Source organism: Alexandromys fortis, unplaced genomic scaffold (genome assembly GCF_014885135.2).
Source record: "Alexandromys fortis isolate MF-2015 unplaced genomic scaffold, M_Fortis_MF-2015_v1.1 scaffold_107, whole genome shotgun sequence".
Taxonomy (NCBI): Eukaryota; Metazoa; Chordata; class Mammalia; order Rodentia; family Cricetidae; genus Alexandromys; species Alexandromys fortis.
The window spans coordinates 3,236,090-3,260,181 of NW_026067987.1; the positions used below are offsets into that span (position 1 = coordinate 3,236,090).

The 24,092-nt window shown below is 43.1% G+C and overlaps 1 protein-coding gene across 2 annotated transcripts in view; it reads right to left on the minus strand.

Annotated features, from left to right (window-relative positions):
• Positions 1 to 24,092, minus strand: part of Pde7b (phosphodiesterase 7B) — a 315,941-nt gene that overhangs the window by 69,239 nt on the left and 222,610 nt on the right. For both annotated transcript variants that reach the window (XM_050159437.1, XM_050159436.1), the window contains one exon: positions 13,053 to 13,136. In XM_050159437.1, coding sequence (XP_050015394.1) covers positions 13,053 to 13,136 — 84 coding nt within the window. The remainder of the gene's footprint in view (positions 1 to 13,052; positions 13,137 to 24,092) is intronic.

Consider the following 24,092-nt stretch of genomic DNA (forward strand, 5'->3'; position numbering starts at 1 on the left):
AGAAGAGGGCACCAGACTTCATTAAAGATGGCTATGAGCCACCATCTGGTTGCTGGGAATCGAACTCCGGTCCTTTGGAAGAGAATGCAATGCTCTTAACCGCTGAGCCATCTCTCCAGCCCTTGAGTTCTTTATATATTTTGGAGATCAGACCTTTGTCAGTTGCAGGGTTGGTGAAGATCTTCTCCCAGTCAGTGGGTTGCTCTTGAATTTTGCATCCAAATGGATGGAAATATAAAACACTATCCTGAGTGAGGTAAGCCAGACCCAAAAAGAGGAACATGGGATGTACTCAATCATATATAGTTTCTAGCCATAAATAAATGACATTGAGCCTATAATTTGTGATCCTAGAGAAGCTAAATAAGAAGGTGAACCCAAAGAAAAACATATAGACATCCTCCTGGATATTAACCTTCATCAGGCGATGAAAGGAGACAGAGACAGAGTCCCACATTGGAACACCAGACTACAACCCCAAAATCCAAATCAGGAGCAGAAGGAGAGAGAGCACGGGCAAGGAACTCAGGACCGCAAGGGGTGTAACCACACACTGAGACAATGGGGATGTTCTTTCGGGAACTCACCAAGGCCAGCTAGACTGGGTCTGAAAAAGCATAGGATAAAACCAGACTCACTGAACATAGCGGACAATGAGGACTGCTGAGAAGTCAAAAACAATGGCACTGGGTTTTGATCCTACTGCACGTACTGGCTTTGTGGGAGCCTAGGCAGTTTGGATGTTCACCTTACTAGACCTGAAAGGAAGTGGGAGGTCCTCAGACTCCCCACAGGGCAGGGAACCCAGTCTGCTCTTCTTTTATCTCTCCTCTCTCCTGATGAGAGAGGGGGACTTGATTGGGGGAGGGGGAGGGATATGGGAGGCGGTGGGGGGGAAGAGACAGAAATCTTTAATGAATAAATAAATAAATAAATAAAAATGATACCTCAAAAAATAAAAATGTAATGTATAATTGAGAAATATAGGTTAATAGGTAGTCATCTATAATAGTCAAGCTCGTAGTCATGTTAGTTAGATTTTCTAGATGTACAGACATGTATTTTAGACAGATAGGTATTCTTCAAACCTTTCAAAGACTACAGAATATGACATTTAAAGTGTTTTAATAACTTAGGACTTTTCATGACAATGAGACACATCTACTCCTGGCAGCACCAATTACTTCAAGAGGAAGATAGACATCTAAGAGACTCCTCATGGAGTTTGCTAGCCATTTGGGCAAAAAACTGCTCTTGCCTGAACATGCAGGACCCACAGAAAAATGACTGCTGAACTTGCCTAAAGGTAAGATGATCCATTGTGGTTCCTGCTTCATGAAAGCATCTGCTAGACATTCTGAAGGATACAGAAGAAAATGACTGACAAACTGCCAGTATAGGCAGAATGTCTTTGAAATTTCCTGCTTCATGTAAAAGTTTGCTGGATACTATGTGCCTGTAGGCAAAAGATGGATACTCTAATGGTACAGAAGAACTTTGGGTAACTGTACAGGCAATGAGATGTCTCTGTCAATTCTAGAGTTTTGGAAGTTGCTTACAATGAACTTATTGTTTACTTAGGTAACATTATATCATTATGGAGTCTTTGATGGAGTTGAAGAATTGATAGTTATAGTTTTCCTTAGTTACGATAAAAGATAAAGTAGATGCAAATATTGTAACTATAATTCTTGTTTGATAGCTGTTTTATTATATGTGATTTTACTATGTTGAAGATAAAGCATTCCTTTTTATTTAAACAGAAAAGGGGAGGAGATGTGGGATTCCCCTCTGTATGCTTTGAATATCATTGGTTAATAAAGGAACTGCTTTGGGCCTATAGCAGAGCTATAGGGGAACAGAACTAGGTGGGGAAAACTAAACTGAATGCTGGGAGAAAGGAGGCAGAGTCAGAAAGAAGCCAGAGACAGGCATGCTGGAGCCTTGCCAGTAGGTCATGAGCCACATGGTAAAAATAAAATAATAGGGATGGGTTAAATTAAGATATAAGAGTTAGCTAATAAGAAGCTAGAGCTAGTGGGCCAAACAGTGATTTAAATAATACAGTTTCTGTGTGATTATTTTGGGGCTGAGCAGCTGGAAAACAAGTGGCCTTCCCTCAACAACAAAGCCAGCATTCTGTGCAGACATTAAGCACCCGTCAGCTTAAGCTGTTGTGGTGGCAGTTGTTAGTTGCGGTGACGAGGTTGCCTTACCCTTGGGACTTTGCTTCATAATTTCAGTGCTTCTTCCCAAGGTTGCTTAAAAGTAATAGACCATTCTAGAGCCCCAAAACAATTTGATTTGCTAGTTAGGAAGAAAATAAGATCTTGCTGATTGTCTTAACCCCAACATCTTTGTTTGGCAAATCCAAAACATTGTTTAGAAAGGGATGGTGCTCATTTCTATTTATATAGCAGAATAAGGCCCATATGCATTTTTAAAAAATCAACTTTTTTAAAAGCTGTTTTTGAAAGTTCCAGTTAAATAAACAAAGTAATAAAATGGACAAAATGTACTCCAACAAGAAGTAAAGCTATGGAACCCACCTCCCATAGTAAACCTCCGAGGTCTTCAAAAACTTTAAGAGTGCATAAGTAATGAGAGGAAATAATCCCTCATTTTGTTTATTAATGAAGTCATAAGAGATAAGCTCTGCCTATTGTAGGTAGGAGGTTGAATCTAATTTCATTGAACAAATAAGCCATTCTAGCTCAATGACTCATAAGGTGACTTCAGTCAAAATAAACTTAATTTATTCCTCCTTCCCTATATACCCCACTGTTTCCAGAAATCCAAAGAGGCCACTGTGCCAGAAATACTCCAAATGGGTTTGGGTTTTGCTCAAGCTATGGTGCAATGAGACTTGCCATCTCTCTGTGCTATGAGCAGGTGAGGTGGGTGGGGGTGATATAAGCAGCTACTTCTGCATATGCAGAGTTCATAACATGGCAGGTGGTGAAGTCTATGAACTGGAATGTCTAGATAGCTTCTAGCTAGGGGATGATCGATTGTTGGTGAAACTCACTTTGTGGGAATATCATCAATGGTTTTACAGTGTTTTCCTAAATCATGAACTCATAGGAGCCATTGAATCAACTAATCACTGATTTTGTGATATATGCTATTGCCAGGCGACTCATGGGGAATCGAGGTTTCCATGTAGGGAAATTCAATGTGTGTATATGTGGTTTATGTTCACAAGTATGTGGGTGTGTGCTGCACATGGGAGGCAAGAGAATGACATGGAATGTCCTCTACCATTCTCTGCCTTATTGTCTTGGGACAGTAAACTAGAAGCTTGCTGTTTTTCATTTGTTTGTTTGTTTGTTTTGGCTATGCAGCAAGCTCTCGGGAGTCAGCACCCCTCCACCTCACAGTTTCAGAGTATGTAGTCATGCCTGGCTCTTTATGTGGGCACAGGGCATTCAAACTCAGCACCTCATGCTTAGAGATCAATCGTTCTTACCTACTGAGCCAACTCTCCAGTCCCTAGTGGACCTTCTTAAAGAGGCATCTCATCTTCATCATGGTCCATGATTTCTAACACTCTTCCAAACATATCCATTTGACTTTCTTCCTAACTCAGCTGGTCCTACTGGAGCTTGCCTTTTCTTCTCAAGGTTTCTTACTGCTGTTTCATTGCCCAACTCATCACCAGTCTCTCGAGGTGGCCGGAGCCCCCCACATGACGCACCCACTGTTCACGATCCTCAAGTTGTATGTCTACTTCCACATACCATCTCCTGTCTGGACCTTAGTTTCTTCTGCATCAACATCTGGAGCCTGGTTATGATTCCCTCCCCTCACCGTCTCTCCTACATACAGATGTCAATCATTTTCAGAGACCCTTGTGATCACACACAACTCCTTTTGCTGGGATTTTCTAGTGGCATAGTGGCAGAGTAGCCACTAGAAAATCAAGTATAAACTCCCTATCTTGATGTCCCAAAAGGTTCACTTTCTCTGTATTCAACATGTTTTCATTGTTCACTTTCAGCCTTTCTTCTTACTTCAGTGATCTCGGTCTTTGTACGGCAGATCAATCTTATTTATGGTCATTTTATAATCAGTTCACATTCGACCATATGTTTTAGGGTTCGGCATAAGACCACACTGTTTCCCTCTCTTGCTTAGGACACTCTATTTTTATGCCACCTATTTTAGAATAAGGTTATTAGGTTACCTATTTATTTGCACAGCCCTTGATGTAATGTATACTTGTCCTGGTGACGAGATGGCTAGCTCTTTGAGTTTAAAGTAATAGCTCAGATTTATCTAAGCCTTCAAATCTCCAGAGACACCAACTGCTGTCATCTTGAGAAGAATTATACACATATTTTTTTCTGGTTGTTGTTTACCCCACCCAGTCCTTGCTGCCTCAGACAGAAGCCACCAATCATAGCAAAGTTCTCTCAGGCCAATGGTTGTTGATGTGGCCCAGGATACGATGGCCTCATCTTTCTCAGCATAGAGTGGGTGTTTTGTGTGTGAAATGAATGAATGATAACTGCGAGGAAGTACTGGGTTCTCAGATATAATTTTCCGTTTTCTTTCACTCAGATAAAAAAATGTGAACCCACTTAATGATGTCAGTGGGGCTAACAAGAGGCAATGGGCACTTTCAATCCTAGCTTACGAAGGCGAAAACTGGTTTTAAAGATGGTTTTTCTATAACAGCTAGGTATCTGGAATGATCCCCCTCCCCGGATTCTCTGCTCTGATCTTACTTGAATAACTTGACTTTCAGTGCTCTGATCTTACTTGAATAACTTGACTTTCAGTAATACTTCTAGCTAGTCAAGTTCAGCTGTGGTAACTCTTTTTCGGTTTTATGCCTTGAAGTATATTTTATATATGGCAATAAAAACTGGCCTCAGCATGCAGCTCCTCTTTATTTCTCTGTCACTTCAGTCCCTGCTCACTGTCCAAGCCTCAGCTTGCCTTGATGTCTCAAGATCTGTAACACTTCTGAATCATATAGAATGGATATGTATCTTATATTATATAAGCTTATTATTGCATGCACATGCATTACTATGGGTATCATAAATGTCAATATTTTTTTGTATCTATCTCTGTAAGCTTCTCAAGGGCAACAGTTAAGTCTCCTTCATCTTTGCACCCTGGCATACTGTTTACCATAGGAGCTGTCCCCTTGATATCCATGGATGGAACTGTGATGGGGAAGGAACAAGATATTCAGAGCCCTGTCTGCTTGGCTTCCACCATGAAGTGGCACTTTGGTGGCTAACCATTCTCCTGGTCTGGCACTTCCGCAGCTGAAGAGCTGGGGAGTGTGTGGCCAGAATCCCTGAGTGCCCATCCCAGAGTGCCAGCCAGCCGAGCCAGGAAGTACCACAACCACAAACAGAGCCCTGCCTTTCTTCTGGAGGAAGGTCAATATTGAACTTTGAAACTGTGGGGTGTTAACCTGGCACTCCCAAGGGCGAGAAGTAAGTCTCGATGAGTCCCAGCTGAGGTGCCCCTTCGCTGCTGGGGGAGCAGCGAGCTGGGATGGGGTGAGAGTGAATCCTCTCTGTAAGACTGCTTCTAGAGTGACCTTTTAGCTTTGCATGTCATGTGTGACTCTCATAGGTGATAGTAAAGGCTATTTTTTTTGACATGATTACTGCAAGTCTTCCAATACCTGCGGGAAATTCTGTCTTAGACAATGGACTTTGCAGGCAAACTGCCTTTCTGTCTTTACAGTGGTGGTGATGGGGATCTCACACAATGCCAGATGGCTTCTAACATGGTTGGTGGCCTTTGTCCTACAGTCCTTCAGTGGACGTATTTTATAGGTCAAAGACAGAATGGCTACAGGGCATTAGCTAGCAAGGTTTTTGTTTGTTTGTTGTTGTTGTTTTGTTTCGAAGCATTTGAGTCTCTGGATAATTTTTAAAGAAAATAGTTAATATATACCGATGCATAGGTCTATTTTGATTCTCCTTTGGAAAGAATAAGCATCTAGTTTTGTAACGCTACTAAAATGACCTCAGGATTGTGCAGCTAAAATGGCCCAGCCGGGAGAAGCAAATGCAGAGGAAGAGAGTTTAAGATCAAGATTAGCAAATTAACAAGGCGGGAAAAGCCAAACAACCCACTAACCTACTGCTGCTGAGGCGGCTGGTTCGCAGCACCAGGCTGTCTGGTGGCTGAAATGTGTACTCTGAAGAAGCAGCCTTGGGTTCCCGAATGTTCCCCAGTCCCTGGGAATGTTTTCTTTGCATGTCACTTCCTCTGCTGAGCGAGTGTGGAAATCACATTGTGTTGTTCTGAGATGGTTGCCATGGGAACATCTCAACCTAGTCATTATCTACTCAGGCTACTGATTATATTAAGTCAGGAGACAGAGCTGGGGAAGGGCTGCTAAGGGAGCCAGGAGCCGCCTCCTCTCCCCTCTCCGAAGATTGTGATTCCCTGGCCACTGTCCCCTCTCTGTTGGCGTCTTTGAACACAGATTTTCTCTCCTCTCATCGCTCCTGCTTTCCCTTCGACAGAGCTAGTAAATGAACTCCATCCACAGGATGCCGGTGCTAGAGCCGCTACACTTCCTCTGCTCCAGTCCTCCTACAGGTCTCGCTTTAGCTTTCCACGTCATAAAAACAACTGCCTCTGTCTTCTCTTGCCCCCTTCTCCCCTCCATGTTTAGGTGTAAAGGGAACTCTTTTTAAAGGTCCACGTTTCCCACGTCCCACACAATGAGCCTAGAGTAGGCTTCCCACTACTTTCCCAGAGAAGCTTCTAGAAACTCATACAGCTGTTTCTCTTCCACTTGTGGAAATGGAAACAGGAAACAAAATTGGCTTCTGACAAATACTTTTGTCTCATGTATTTCAACTGATCCGGACGAACTCTTATGAGGAAGAGTTTGAGATATTTATTTCCTGAATATTATACTCTGTTATTATGATGATGATGATTATGATGAAAAATATATTGTGATGCAAATGTATCACAAGATGTGTCATGTGATACAAGATGACGTTTGAAATTGAATATAGATTGTGGAAAGGCTAAATGTGGCCAGTTCACATCTGCATCACGTAATGGTTTTTCTATGCTGCAAACACTTTAAATTTATCCTCTCAGCAATTTTCAAGTACGTCATAAATTTTTTAAAAAAAGATTTTTATTTTTAATGATGTGTATATGTGTATGTGCATACAAGTGCAGGTGCCTGTAGAATCCAGAAGATGGTGTCGGATCCTCTGGAGTTGGAGTTAGAAGTGATTTGATTTGGGCTTCCTGACCCGGGTGCTGGGTCCTCCGCAAGAGCGGTGTGTGCGCTGAAGCACTGAGCTAACTCACCAGCCCCAATACATTTGTTCTCAACTGCACTCATTATATTGCACTTTTAAACTTCATTTTCAAACACTTTTCTATGGGTGTTTTGCCTGCATGCTTGCCTGGGGCCTGCAAAGGCCAGAAGAGGGTGTTGGATCCCCTGAAACTGGAGTCACAGATGGTGGGCCACGCGCCATCAGGTCCTGGGACTCAAACCCAGGCCTCTGGAAGAGCAACCCGTGCTCCTATCCACTGAGCCATCTCTTCAGCCCTTGAACTTGGTCTTCTATGTCATGCGTGAGTGGCATTTTATCGAGCACGCTTGTGGGCAGACATTTACAATTGACTGGTCTGTAATTTATTCTTCAAACCAGGACAAACTAAATGGGAAGATACTGTAATTACTAAGGATGCTGGACCAAAGAGAAAAGAAAATTAGGACCATGAGAGACAAATCAGGTGTTTAACCATCTTATGATGTAGGCCATAGGACTGAGGGTAAGGAAGCAGTGCGCCTTTCTCCCTGTGCATGGAAAGAGATTTTCTTTTTCAGAAGAATGTGTGTAGAATTAAGAAAAATAATTTCAAATTAGAGTTTTATACCTAGACCAATAAGGAAGTTTGTTTTCTCCTTGTGCTTCTGTTGTGTATAAATTTAGTCAACGTTCAGTTCATTCTTTAAAGTAAGGAATGGGTCGGGCGGTGGTGGCTCACACCTTTAATCTCAGCACACGGGAGGCAGATCTCTGTGAATTCAAGACCAGCCTGGTCTATAGAGTGAGTTCCAGGACAGCTAAGGCTACATGAAGAAACTCTGTGTCTCCAAAAAAAAAAAAAAAAAAAAAAAAAAAAAAAAAAAAAAAAAAAAAAAAGGAAGGGAAGGATATGGAAAGAAAAAAAAAAAAAAAAAAAAAAAAAAAAAAAAAAAAAAAAAAAAAAAAAAAAAAAAAAAAAAAAAAAAAAAAAAAAAAAAAAAAGTAAGGGATGGATCTGGAAAGTAGAAAGAAAATGACAATAACAAAGAAAAATGGCCTGGACTGAATGTGTTAACAGCATAAAACTCTTCTAGATCTGCTTAACAGTATGTACAATGCGGGTGGTAACCTTTTTCCATCAAGGGCCCAGCATCAGGTAAATCTGGCTTTGTAGATGATGCAGATGTTGCTGTAGCTGCACTACCCATTGGTACCACAGCAGCCCTAGATGGCATTTCAGGAGATGGCCATGGCAGTGCTCCAGCAAGACTGTGTTTACCACAAGAGGCACGGGGACAGATCTGGTGCACTGGCTGCCATCTACCCCTTCTGTCCCAGTGGTCTGTTGTAACAGCCACAATTCCCATTCTGACAGAAAACAACTTACTGTAGGTCTTGATTCTGCCGTCCCCTGCATGCTACGACAGGTTGGAACCATGACTAATGAACAACGTGGAAACGCAATGGGCCTTCCTATTCAATGCACATTTCCCCCTTACCTAGGCCAGAGTTTGAAGGCAGGTATTGAAGTAGGTGGTAAATGAGAAGCAGCCAGGAGCAGTGTGGGTAGGGAATAGCAATTGTGTGGGATACATTGAGCATTTTAGTAGAAAGGTTGCAGAAATGCAGACTAGGAATAGGAGTTTTAATGATTTGTTTTTTCTTACATTGAATTTACTGTGGAATTTTAATTTATAAATGATTTCTTTTAAAGCCTTATATTGGATTCTGTCTCAGGAGAGAAAGCAAAACTATGATCATTTGAGTGGAATGGTTGTGGGCCTGTGTCTATTCTGAGAACAACGGACACAAAATAAGTAATGCAAGGGGCTGAGGTTCAGTGAGTGAAGTGTCTGCCGTGTGCATGTCGGAACCTGACTTTGGTTGGTATTTTCTGAACTAAGAGCTCACTATGGAGTCCTCCCAGGCCTGGAGCCAGGCTGGCATTGAACTCACAGAGATCTGCCTATCTTCACCTCCCAAGTGCTAGGAACTGAGTATGATCCACCGCACCCCCTAAGAGAAATCCATGGTGATAGTGTCTACCTGTAACCCCAACACTGAGGGGACAGAGACAAGAGGATTCCCAGGGATTGGTGACCAGTCAGCTCAATCAGTAAATAAGGGTGGGGATTGAATAAAAATGAGAAATGCTACCTAAAAAAACAGAGCGGGGAGCAGGTGAGAATGATACCCCACATTGACCTCAGGTCTACACACACACACACACACACACACACACACACACACACACACACATGCTTGCATACAAACAAACATGAACACAAACATACAAATAAAGCATTTAAAAAACTAGTTTGGCAGTTATTGTGTAGAGTTGCAATTGGTGGGTGCAATCAAAGTTTAAGGAGAAACTTCCAAAATGTTCTCTTCTCTTTAGGGAGAAAACCTATCTTTAACTACACAGCAAGCCTCAAGGAGGGCATGAAGAGATGCAAGAGAATTAAATAGATGGGAGACTATACAGGAGAGGAGATTTGATACGTATAATATACTTTTTGTGACTGGATTTTACAGAGATGCCCATGTGCCTATCCCTACCTGGTGACAAGCTGCTTGGTTGCCAAGTTAGGAAGCTGCAAAAGAGTCAGAGCAACGATGGAGGCTCATGCTTTGACACCCGGAATACAGGAGTATTACAGAGAGGGGTGGATTGTATCACGAATAAATACAAACCTCACAATTCCTCAGGCTCTCCCTGCTGTTCAGTTAAAGCCAGGGATGGCTTACACTTACAGCTACTTATTACAGCTGTTTCCCGAGGAATACTTACTGTACTGGTACGTTAACTAGGGAGTTAGTAGCTAATAACTAAAAAGAGTTGTTGAGTTCAGGACCTTTGTAGTTTATTTAGGGGCACACCTTAGACATCTAGGAAACTGAAGCCACTTAAAAAGCCAAACATAGGACTGGATAGTGGTGGTGCATGCCTTTAATCCCAGCACTTGTGAGGCAGAGACAAGTGGAACTCTTTGAGTTCTAGGACAGGCTCCAAAACTATGGAGAAACCCTCTCTAGAAAAACCAAAAATAAATAAATAAATAGATAGGTAGATAAATAGATAAATAAATAAAAATAAAAAGCCAAATATAGTGAAAGGAAATTAGGACTGTCTCAGTATATCATAGTATAGCATATAAAAGAGAAGGGAGTGAAAGAATTATCTAGAACCGAGTCTTAAAGAGAATGTAAAGGAAATTTCAGGGTGTGTGGCCAATGGTTTTCCTGGACGAGTAGCTGACTCTGAGTAACAGGGGCAGGGAAATGGAAGTGGGGATCAGACAAGGCCTGGGGCATAGGTAGAGCCCAGGCACCAGGAGCTTCCTGGAAGATCTGCAGAGGGTGACGGGTGGCAGCGACTTACAGATGATCTTTTTAATACAACCAGTATGTAGACACAATGGCTATCTGCAGTCTACACACACACACACACACACACACACACACACACACGCACGCATGCGCGCGCGCACACACACACACTTTTCAGATTAAAAAGAAAAGCAAATTATTTTGAAAAATTTGTTTTTTCACATGCAGAGAGAGACATGTGGTAGACACAGTCAACTCCATATTCCATATTCCACTACAAAGACCATCAGAATCAACATAGCTGCTTATGAACATTGGGGTTGAGTTAAGAATCATTTAAAACCTTGGTCTTATAAATACCTAACTCCTAGCTTCCTCCTTTGTTCTTTGGCTGTATTAGAAATCATGAAATAACATCTATCTATTGCTGGAAAGAGGCTTTTTGGTAACTTTCTACCTGGGGGTCTATTGGAGAGTTCTGGTGCAGATCAATAATGCCCTACTTTGTGGAACCTCCCATCTGGTGACCCAGACATTTATCCAGTCAGGAGATTGCCAGCAGTGTAGCTTCCATGGGGAGTTAGAACAGCCTGTATGGAACTGTTCTAATCAAAAGGTGTCATAGGTACCCCCCAGAGCTACCACAGGCTGCATTCAATTTTGCCTAGACCTGGATTCCACAGGTTGCATTCAGTATTGCATTGGTCTATCTCTCACAGGTTGCATTCAATATTGCATTATTCTAGCTCTCATGAGTTGCGTTCAATATTGCATTGGTCTATCTCTCACAGGTTGCATTCAATGTTGCATTGGTCTAGCTCTCACAGGTTGCATTCAATGTTGCATTGGTCTAGCTCTCACAGGTTGCATTCAATATTGTATTGGTCTAGCTCACACAGGTTGCATTCAATATTGCATTATTCTAGCTCTCATGAGTTGCGTTCAATATTGCATTGGTCTATCTCTCACAGGTTGCATTCAATGTTGCATTGGTCTAGCTCTCACAGGTTGCATTCAATTTTGCATTGGTCTAGCTCTCACAGGTTGCATTCAATATTGTATTGGTCTAGCTCACACAGGTTGCATTCAATATTGCATTATTCTAGCTCTCATGAGTTGCGTTCAATATTGCATTGGTCTATCTCTCACAGGTTGCATTCAATGTTGCATTGGTCTAGCTCTCACAGGTTGCATTCAATGTTGCATTGGTCTAGCTCTCACAGGTTGCATTCAATATTGCATTGGTCTAGCTCTCACAGGTTGCATTCAATATTGCATTGGTCTAGCTCTTACAGGTTGCATTCTTTGCTGCAGCCGTCTAGAGACGGCACAGTGTTGAGTTTTAGGAAGTGTTGGGGGTGTTCACGTCTAGGATCGAAACTGTTACTCTGTCTCTGCATCTTTGGAAGAGCTGAAGAAGCAGCACAGCACGATGGTAGGAGAACCACAAGCAGGTCCATCTTCTACTGGCCTTTCACTCATCTCAGGATCACGAATAGCGAAGTCTAAATTTTCCTAGTCATTTCCAGGGGTTGAGGCAAATCAAATTACTGCCTGTGTGGAGGTTGTTTATATCAAAGGAAAGTAATACTCTGTGGACTCTATCCAGCACTTTGAAATTTATAGGCGGGCAGGGATGTGAAAACCAAACAGCAAAAACCTTGGGGCAAATTGTGAAATCTATTATTGGCGGCTCCTCCTTCCACCACAAGCCGAGGTGAAGGAGCACCATGATAGGCGATATAAAAGCTGAGAAATGACTGGCCACTGGGTTGAATTTCCTAAGGAATGTAACATTAAGCAACAACAGAAGGAGATGTAGAGGATGTGCTACCAAGTTCATCACCAAGCGGGAAGCAAGCAGCAGTGTGGATGGGAAGGACTTGCTTTTAATGAATGTAGAAATAGGGCTCACAGGAGAATAAGAAGAGAGAGTTAGGAATGGGGGTATCCTAGGATTTATCTGTGAAATTTAAAAAATGAGATAGCACTTCCTCTAGCCCTGTCCTGGGTGCAGGTAAAGAGAACGTTCTGGAAACACAAAGAGAGCACCTGTGTGAAGGTCACAACAGTCGTTGAGGGTTGTGTTTCTTGTGTTTCCCTCCACCCCCTCTCCAAGACAGGATGTTTTTTCATAGCCCTGACTGTCTTGGAAGTCACAATGTAGCTCAGGCTGGCCTCCAATAAACAGAGATCCCCCTGCTTCTGCCTCCTTAGTGCTGGCCTTAAATTTGCCAGCTTGCTTTCAGCGCCGATGTGAGAGGCTTGGGCAGTTCTCAGATTCCCTTCCCATGTGAGGAACTTGAGAGACAAAGTCTTAAGCTCCAGTTGAGGAGACAGAGGTGAAGGAAGGAAGGCAGACCTTGCAAGGTTATGAGGTTCCTAGGGAAATGAGGTGGGTTTTCCCCGCTAAAGGAAACATTTGCTCCTTTGAAGGCACACTCGGGTACTCACTGTTGAGTAGACGGAAGTCAATGAATGGGTAGGAGCCGCGGCGTTCGGCAGGAACCCCGGTCTGACCCCTTAGTCGTACATCTCCTAGAAAACAGAAAATCCAAACAAACGATTGAAGGTGTTGCCAAGTGTATTCATCTTTCCTCAACAAATCCTCCTCAACCAGCTACGTCAGCACAGAATGTTAGGAGAAAAGTGACTCCTCCTCACCCGCCCAAGAGAGCCATGGGTGGGGAAGGGATGCTTAGTTACTGCCGACCGTGATGAATCTGCCGAGACCACACCACATCAATTACTGCTCTCTGGTATTTACCAGGCCTGCGAACATTTCAACCAACTGCAAAGGTTCCATCATCATTTTATGCTGCCTGGGGCTGTGGAGATGGAGCAGCTGAACCTGTAGGATGTACGGGGTTCTGGGATTGGAGATCCACTCTGAGCAGGTGTAATGGCCCAGTGTCTTATTTTCCGATGGCGTCCACCTTCTTTGCCCCTAGGTTGTGCCACTGGTGAACATTAAAACCTGTCAGCTCAGCGACAGATATTTTGGACTCCTACCTACCCTTGTTCTCATGATGGTCGGTAGTGTTTCCAATACTTATTTCTCTGCAGCTTCTTCTGGTGGCTACCTTCATGTTCCTTTTCCGTGTGTGTGTGTGTGTGTGTGTTTCCTGCCTTCCCAACCCAGGGAAGAAATTGAATATAGAGGATACAGTGGGTTTGAGAATAAAGCGAACGCTGGAGAAACCTACTTTGAACCCTTGCTACCTGTGTGATCTGGGGAAGCATATTTCTCTCTGCTTCAGGTGTCCTGTCAAATGAGAAGGACTTGCTTGAAAGTGCCTCTGTCCGAGTATCTAAAATAGCCCTGGCTACTTGGCAGCGCCTGTTGGCTGGCCTTCTCCCAGACTCCTGCAAAGCGGGGCCATGACCATTGTGTGATCTGTGTTCCCCATTGCACTTTGCGTACTGTCTGGTACTTGGTAGGTACTAAGTGATTGCTCCACCAATTATTACATACCACGTGGACTCCAAGGAGAGGCAGAAATACGTGGTGCAGACATGCATGATCAGGAATGTATTTCTGGAAAAACTGAGTCAGGGAAGGTGCTAGAACAATAGTCCTCAACCTGTGGGACACAAACCCTTTGGACTATCAAAAACCACAATTTACGTTACGATTCCTAACAGTGGCAGAATTACAGTTATGAAGTAGCAATGGAATAATCTTATGGTTGGGGGCCACCACAGCACGAGGAATCCTGCTAAAGGGTCGCAGCATTAGGAAGGTTGAGAACCTCTGCCCTAGAGACCTCAATGCCAGGAACAACGGGACCCTTCCCCTAAGCCACTTTTCTCCAGACGTCACAGGAGCCTCAGCCTGGGAACAGAAAGGAGGGACAGAGTCCTCTTTCCTCTCCAGTCTTTGCGGTTAGTCAGACCAGAGAGCTCCACCCGCAGCCATCCCTGCGACGGACAAAGTGAAGATTCCCTTATGGGTTGAAATGGGGGCTGTAAAGCATGCGCATGAGCGCCTGGATCAGTCTCTGCTTTGTCCTTAGTGTTAGTCCCTTTCGTGTCTGCCCTGCTTTGTACAATCTAATCCTTCACCGTGCTTTGGTGTTGGAGAGTCTTACAGCTTAAGGACTAGAAAGGGATAAGTTAACTGTTAAAACAGATGGAAGACAAAGAACAAAGGAAGAGATGAAAAATGAACTAAAACCTGGGTGTTGCCTGCTGATCATAGTGGTGCAAGTCTACGTTACCCCAATACCCAGGAGCCTAGAGCAAGGAGGATCATGACTTCCAAGGTAGCCTAGACTATGTAGCAATACCTCTGTGATAAAACACACACATACACACACACACACACAGAGTGGAGGGAGAGGGGGAGAGGGAGAACCAATAGCTGAATAAAAGCTACTCAGAAGTAAATGGTTCTTTCTACCTTATATTATCCTGAACACCTACATTTGTAAGACTTCTGATTTCACAAACCTTTGTCAAAAACCCCTGAGATGGATTTTTTTTGTCATGCATCTTTCAATGACTGTCTACCATAGCCTAGAGAGGAGAAATGCTATCATAGTCCTTATTTTAGAAGTGAGAATACAGTGGCTTTGGGGAGAAGGACCCAGAGACTACAACCCTTTACCCTGAAGCTGCAGCAAAAGGGCTCAGGCCCCTCACAAGCTCCCAGGAAGAACACACCGGTTTCCTGGACTTCATGGTGCTTTACTCTTGCAGTCAGCAGAGCTAGTGTCCTGTCTAGGTTCCTAGACTTCCTGTGCGGGGCTCTCCTCAACACCACGTCTACAGCCTATAGACTCCCATTTTCAAAATGAAACCTAAAGGAGCTCTCAGATCCCCACATTGTGGAATTTGGACTTGTAGTAGCCATTCAGAAAAAGATGGCACATGTATCACAAACTCGTTCAGTGCTAGTGGAAATGAACTTATAGCTTGTAATTATGTGGGACAGACATGTGCCTTAAAGGTCTAAACCACAATCAAACAAAATGCAGAGAACAAGTGACCAACCCAACTGATGTATCTACAACACAACTCGTGCACCTAGGAGGGCTTAGGGGTCATAGCCTAGGAGGGCTTAGGGGCCATAGCAGAAGAGGGGTTGGAAAGATTGTAAGAACCAGAGGAACAAGAATTCACTGTGACATTTCATCTCCTAGATATATCAGAGAAGCTACATTCAGGAAGTCTCATCAACATGGCTGTCTAAGGAAGACCTGAACAAGGATCACACAAATAGACATCCTAATACATGGAAGGTGGAAATTTTTACCAGACCTCAACACTGGACAAAGAACTATAAGCAGCTAAGGAACATTGAGAGCAGAAGAATCGTCTTCCCTAGGGAAGAGCCCAGGAATTACTTTTTCAATATCAAAAATTCATCCCTGAGATCATACAAACAACATCATGTGGACTATGAAAGTTGTGCTTGCATATTTAAGTGTGTGTGTGTGTAAAACAAGAGTTAAAGAAATAGAAAACTTGAGACAGACCAAGACAAGGTGCATGGAAAGAATTGGAGGGAGGAAATGGAAAGAGGAAAATGACATAATTCTATTTTAATTAAAAAAATTAAAACATCTATGCATAGCTATGCTGGCTTAGTCTTCTGTCAACTTGACACACAAACTAGAGTAATCTGAAAGGAAGGAATCTCAATTGAGAAATGCCTTCATAAGATCTAACTGTAAGTTATTTTCTTAATTTGTGGTTAATGGGGAGGGCCAGGCGGTACCATCCCTGGGCTGGGTTCTGTAAGAAAGCAGGCTGAAGCCCGGTGGTGGTGGCGCACGCCTTTAATCCCAGCACTCGGGAGGCAGAGGCAGGCAGATCTCTGTGAGTTCGAGACCAGCTTGGTCTACAAGAGCTAGTTCCAGGACAGGCTCCAAAACCACAGAGAAACCCTGTCTCGAAACAAACAAACAAACAAACAAACAAGAAAGCAGGCTGAGCAAGCCATAAGGAACAAGCCAGTAAGCAGCACCCCTCCATGGCTTCTGCATCAGCTCCTGACCTCCAGGTTCCTGCCCTGTTTGAGTTCCTATCATGACTTCCTTCTATGATGAACAGTGAATTCAAAGTGTAAGCCAAGTAAATCCTTTCCTTGCCGACTTGTATTTCACTCACGGCATTTTGTTACATCAATAGTAACCCTACTTTGGGGTATATATCCAAAGGATGCTCAACCCTGCCACAAGGACATGGGCTCAACTGTGTTCATAGCAGCATTGTTTGTCATAGCCAGAACCTGGAAACAACCTAAGTGCCCCTCAACTAAAGAATGGATAAAGAAAATGTGGTATATTTATACAATGGAGTACGACACAGCAGAAAAACATAATGACATCTTGAATTCTGCAAGAAAATGGATGGAGCTAGAAAACATCATTTTGAGTGAGGTAAGCCAGACCCAGAAAGACAATTATCACATGTACTCACTCTTAAGTGGTTTTTAAATATAAAGCAAAGAAAACCAACCTACAAATCACAATCCCAGAGAACCTAGACAACAATGAGGACCCTAAGAGAGACATACATGGACCTAATCTACATGGGACATAGAAAAAGACAAGATCTCCTGAGTAAATTTGGAGCATGGGGACCAAGGGAGAGGGGAGAGGCAGGGAGGGGAGCAGAAAAAATGTAAAGCTCAACAAAAATCAATAAAAAAAATAGTAACCTTAACTAAGACAGTGGATGAGACTGTAAGTGTTCCTGTGAAACCATTTGGGTCTGTGGCTTTGTTGACCTTTGGGCTTAGTCACACCTTGGGCTTTTTCAGAGGTTTTAAGCTTGCTATTTGAATTGACTTCTCTCTTAGGATTTTTTTTTCAGTATTCAAAGAATTGCTTTTGGATTTGTAGTTATGAGGGTACCATGTTCTCAGAATTTTATGAGAAAAATTTTCCGTGTGATATTGATGTTGATTTAAAACCTTGAACAGGGTTCATCACTGTTGCCCATCTATGGATGTGGGACACAGGGATGCCTTGCCATGGAAGACTTTAGATTTAAGGAAACTGGGGAGAACAATACACAGCCGAGAGGGTGGAGGGGGAAACACACACTAGGAATCGGGGGATTCCTGTGCTCATAGGACCGGCATGTTGTCATAGTCACATACATACACTAGACAAGCCGATAATTACTTTGAAGTCCAGTTTTATACAATTTAACTTACATAATTACAGGAACTTTGCTCCCTTTACGAGATTCATTGTGAGGACATTACAATATGTGAAAATAATATGACCAACATTTATTGTCTACTTAGGCTGTGCTGAGCATTTTATTTGCATTATGTCATTATCAATTATTATCAACCCAACAATTTGAGGTAGGTATCATTATCATTCATTGTTATTAATATTGTTGTCATCAGAACATTTTGTGGCTGAGGAAATGAAAGTCAATGGAAATTTGATGCGTGCACACTTGATAGAGGTTAGTAAGAATTTGCATTTGGACTCAGCTGACCCTGAGTCTGTGTTCTTGACATCTTTCCTATGTTATCTGCATTGAAAATTGCTCAGACTGTTAAACATTAGCCTTTCCTTGTCTAATGTATGCTCTGATTCCTATCTGATGAATGAATAACGTACGTGACCATCATAATTCCTGCAGACTGAATACTGAATACCCAAGATTGAGTTAACTAGGTTCCAAGACCATCTCAGCAAGAATGGCTGTAGGAATTAGAACGGCGGTAGGGATGGCTGTTCTGGATCAACAGGTTGTCTATCCCTTTCCAGTATGGAATGGAAGACTATTACTAGAAATATCACTCAGCGGAATTGATTGGGTGTGTGAAGAACTTATCTGAGTTCTCAGTTAAGCAGAATTTTTATGAGGAACCCCCACCTTTGTGGAAAGAGACAGCAGCAAACACGTTGCTATGGAAGACACCTAGATAAAAACCAGAATAGAAAACATTAACAGGAGCAATGCCAAACAATAGCCGTGGCAGACAGATTCAGCTTCAGGGCACAGCCTCTGTGTGCACAGCTTCAGTTATAGTCTGAGGACCTGACGACTCTTAAACCGCGTGACAGTAGAGGTAGCAAATGTTGGTGGAGAGAATTAAACCATGTTTAAACCATCAGGAAGGCAAGAGGCAGCATGTATCTTAGAAAGTTTTCAACATAAATTTGAATAAAAGCAAACTGGACATGCCCTGTCACGGGCCTTCTTATAATTGGAGGAAGATGGACATTTTAAGCATATGTTTATCTATACGGAAAGTTCTCTTCCACTCTTGCTTCTGTGAGTCCCTCTGAGGCTGAATTGCTTCAGTATGCTGGCGAGAAGAGTCAGGGCGTCCTCAGGAGAGCCAAGGCCACTGGGCTTTTGCGCTCAGGACAGAACAAGTGGTGTCCTTGTAGCCTTGTAGGGCTGTTCTTCCTGGCCCCCGGTCTGGGCAATCATCTGTTTGCGGAGGGCCTTATATCCAAGCTAAACAATTATTTTGACTATTCATTAAGCCCTTGTTTAACTCCAGCAGCTTTGTTTTATTTTCTTCCTGGCAGAGGAAAGGTGCGGTGGAAGCTGGGAGGAAGCGCTGACAGCTCAGAGTCGTGTCCTCAGTCTGTTTTCATTGTGTTCCAAGAGGAAGCAAACAGCAAGGGAATTCTTATTTTGAAAGGTCTGCTGCTCTTTTGCTCCTACAGAGCTGAAAACATAACATGTCGTCCTTGGTCCTGAAGGCTGCAGACGCAGGCAGAGAGGGTTGAGCTGAGTCATTCCGGGAGCCAAGACCCAGAGACAGTCCCTGACCCTCCCAGGGGACATGGCTCAGGATGGACTTCTTGCCCACTTGGCCTCTCACACGGTGTCTGTTTAATAAAAGCCGGTGCTAGGGAGCAGACGTTGATGTGGCCTCTTATGTAACTGGCAGGGAGGGTGGAGACCCACAGTGATGACAACTCACAGTGGCTGAAACATGGGCCATATGACAAGGACCAGACTCTTGCCCCATCCAGTGGTGCCAAGGTCATTTTAGGGTGAGCAGAGGGCCTAAGGAAGGGACAGAGCAGTGGCTGCTGTGCTCCTAGGACATCTGAGAAGGAGGATGGTGACAATGATCTTGCTAGAGACGGGTTTCAGAGAGCATGGGACGGGGAGTCATGGCAGGGGTGTCAATAATGAATTGGAAGAAGATGGTAGTGGCATCAAAAACATGGAACCCTAGAGCAATCCAAACATGGTGGAGAAAGCAATGCCTGGGCAGAAAGTCATTCATTCCCTCGAGCAGCCTGTGCACGTTACAAAGTCATGTTGCTGCTGTCTCCAGGAAAATGAAGACAGAGAACCAGATCCTCACAGCCCAGACATGAGCTGTTACCACACAGCATTGCCTGCGTTGCAAGACTGTTTACTTTCAGGGTTAGTTAAAGGAATGAGTTCTCTATGGATGCTCAACCAGCTTAACCAAGGAAAGGTTGGATGTACAGTTTAATCATCTGTAGACTTTTGGGATAGTACAAATGGCCTGGATACATAACACAGACAGAGAGTATTGTCTGAGTGTTATTGTCTTACACAAGAGAAACGGTGAGGCTGATTAGACCCAAATTTTCCCCAGACGGTTCTAATTTTCCTCTATTCTTTAGGGTAGGGTCTCATGTAGCTCAGGTTGGCCTGGGACTCATTATGTCATCCACAAGAACCACAAACTCAGGATGTTCCTGCCTCATCCCCCCAACTTCTGAGGTCATGGGCACATACTTTCAGGTTCGGCTTCGTCTTCAAGTTTCTTGCGTGCTACAGGCTGTGTCTGGCAGAGGACTGTTGGTCAGATTGCCTAAGGAGAAGGACCGCTGTTTGTTGATGCCTCAGTTTTAGTAGCTATGCAGTTCTGGGTCATGGTTGAAAACCATTTGTGTAGCAAAAAGAAACTGACAGTTAGGTATCCGGAAACCAGGCTTTTGACAGAGGCAAAATAACGTTTTCTTTGCATGTGTAAAAGAAAGAATACTATTACCAAGCAATGCACTCTGCACCCTTAGCTTAGGGTTATTAAACGCCTGATGACAAACGTGTATTTTGGGACTTGAATGCTGGGAAGATAAGCATGTAAAGAGCAGGGCTTCAGCTTCCAGAGCAGGTGAGGCAAGTTTGCACCCAGACTATAGCAACAGGAGCCGCTCTCATTTTTCAGCTTGACAGTGTTTCCGAGGAAAATAGGAGAGAGGAAAAAAGTTTCAATCCCTGGGAATACAGGAGTCTAATAAAAAAGTTATTGAAAAAGAAGCAGCAGGAATGCCTAAGGAGAATTCCAAGGAGATGGTGAAGAACTTAAAAGAACACACAGAACCAGGTCTCTTACAAGGGTTGAGGAGAACCACCTGAGGTTATTCAGGGACTAAGTGCCAGGGGTCTGCCTTAAGAAAGAAAGCTCACTCGCAACAAGCTCACACACAGTAAGCCCTGTGCTCCTTCCAGGGCGATGCCTTTGCCCCCAGAACCTCTCCAAAGCCAAGTCTGCTACTTTATGTAGATAGTCTATATACAAAGTACTCAACACCGTACCTAGCAGATAAGAAGCATTCAAATAATCCAGCCTTCGGGGGATTACTCTTCTGATAGTCTGAGGCCCCTCTCTTGCTACCCTACGATGTAGAAGGATTCTCTAAGCATCAACAGCTGTCAGGACAACTTTCAATGTCTGAGGTCCCCATAACAACCTCCCTTAGGGTAAGTGACTGAGTCACATTAGACCAGGCTGGGAGCTCAGTGTCCCTATTCTCAAGGAGGATTACCCAGAATGGTGTTCAGGGTAATGATCCGGGCTTGATCTGTCAGGTCTGTATTGCTCCTTTCTCTGCTGGGCACGCCTGGTGAAGAGAAGTGGGTATGAGAACTATGCCCTGAGGAGAGCAGAATGTGGTCCCTCGTGCTTTTTCACAGCAGCAATGGAAGTCCACGGCACATGCGCCGCGGCCCTTGGTTCAAGAGCCCTGAGCCCCAGGTATTGTGACTTGAAGATTACCCTGGAATTTTCTTCTGCTTTTAAGAATTGAGAGTCAGCCAGCCAGTTCTGAAGCTGGCTCGGAGCGGGTGCTAATTTGGTTCATTTCATCAAATGGTCGTGTGAAACATTAAACCAAATGTTAGAGAGTAGAAGGGAGAGGGGAGACAGAAGGTACGTAAGCTAGCTTCTTGGCCCTCAGATAATTGACAGGCCAGAAGAGAAACAGGCCAAGGAGTAAGTACAGCATCCACCAGAAAAAGAACCTAACAATTATTCCAGGAGGGCTGGGTTCAGGTTCCTCTCTCAGAAGCATTGTGAAACTTTCTGAAATGATATAAATATCTCACAAATGCTCTAGATGAAAACAATTTCCTACCGGTTTCCATCTTAATGAAAAGAGAAGTGTTTACTTTTTAAGTTATGTAACTTTAAGTCTTGATTTTTAATATAAACACAGGTTTTGCATTTAAAAGGCAATTGTACATTAGAACAATGTTTGGAAGTATTTGAATCTCATACTTGGTTTCCAAAAAGCAAGATTTCTGTGGATACATATAAACAATTGAAGTTAGAAGTGTAATTTTCAGAAATCACCAGAAAGATGCTTTTCTATCTGATGATCATGTTAGATTTCTGGGGGGAAAATGTATTCATATATATATGGGAGAAGTTATAGGGGAAGAGAGAGATGAAAGAGTAGGAAAGAGAAGGATACTGAGAAAGTCAGTGAATGAATACTGGGGACGAGGGAGAACAAGCCTCAGGGAAAGACATACATATGCATATATTAGATACGTATGTGTGGCCTATATATGTATATAGGTGACAATATACATGCCTGTATTCGCATAATTAAACAGTTGTGCCAATCACAGAAAAAGAGAATTCATAAAAAGAAGTTAGTGCTTGCCTCTCATTTTATAAATCTTATTTAATGTAAGCGATGCCGATGGTACTTGATAGTTGTGGAGGGTGGACATTATGGTAAGAAACCTTACAAATGGTCTTAGCCTATGGAGCTTAGCTTCCTGGAGGGGACAGTGCAGGACAGCCTATTCAGAAACACGGCACTGCAACTTTGGCTAGTGGGACAGAAGAGACTGATTTCATGTTAAGAAATTTGTAAGGACTTCACCTTGCCAGAGGAGTGATAATTTTCTAGGGGATCACTGCGGGAGACCAGGTGAGAAACCACAGGAGGGATGGACCCTCTAGGGGATGGCTGCAAGAGACCAGGTGATAAACCATGGGGGGTGATTTTTTAGGAGGTGACTGCAGTAGGTGAGAGAAGATGGCAGCTGAGGAGGGTGAAGGTGCCTGGGGTGATCTTAGAGATGTTAGTGGGGATAAACAGACACGATGCCATGAGGAACTGTATGGCAGGACAGAGGAAGAAGGAAATATGTGGATGACTGTGTAATCACAGAAGAAGACGATTCCAGAGAGACCTTGCTTGGAGGAAGAGTTCACTCACTCGACTTTGGCTACACCGAGTGTACTACTGAGATTTCAAAGAGAAATGTGCAGGAGTCTGGGCTCAGAGAGAATGTTTAGGAAGCAGAAATCACTTTATAAATCAAGAAGAGCTATGGAATATTAAAAAAATGTTTGAGAAAAAAATACATAAAGTTAACAATGTAATGAAAAATCACAACATAAGTTTAAGTAAATACAAAAAAAGAGAAAGTTATAGGCCTATGTGAAGCTGCTGATGAAGGGAACGAGGAGGGGTTAGAACCAAAGATTCAGCGGTTCGTAACTCAAGTAGCAATTACTGTCTTGCAACACAAGGGGCTTGTAAGGAAGGGGTAGCCATGGTGTGGGAGGAGAACAAACTTCTACCACAGAAGAGAGTGTGCCGAGCTGAAAGAAACAGGACTCAGGGATGGCTTGGGTAGGAGGGTGCAAGGTCAAGACCAGAGTTTAGATTCCCAGTACCCAGGCAGAGTCAGTCTGCATAGTGAATGTCTATAATCCCAGGGTGTTTACTGTGAGATGGGAGGCATTGACAGGAGAATCCCCAGAAGCTCCTGGGCCAGCTAGCCTGGTGTGCACAGTGAGAACAAGAGACTGTCTCAAACAAGGTAGAAGTAAGGACTGACAGCTGTACATGCATGTGCACATATCAAACACATACGATTTTAAAATGGGAAGAAATTATTGATGTGGGATGCCCTTCTGTGCGGTGCTTCATCTATACGTAGCATTTGCTTGTATATATTATTATATATTACAGTCTATAATGATCGAAATGACGAGAGTTTTAGGAAGCATCATGTTGACATTAAAAACAGCAGTAATCCCTATGAATAATAAAATATAATTTGAAAATTGCTCTGAGGAAAGAATAGTCCAGGTCATGACTACATCTGTGAAATGTTGTAAAATATAATATTAACTTGTTTAATCGCTTCTATTACTTAGATATACATCAAGAACAAAACAATAGTCTAATGGAAATCTCGATTAGGAAAAGTGTTTGTTGGGAGGATAAGATGGGCATACCAACCAGAATTAACATTGTTAGAAAGATACAG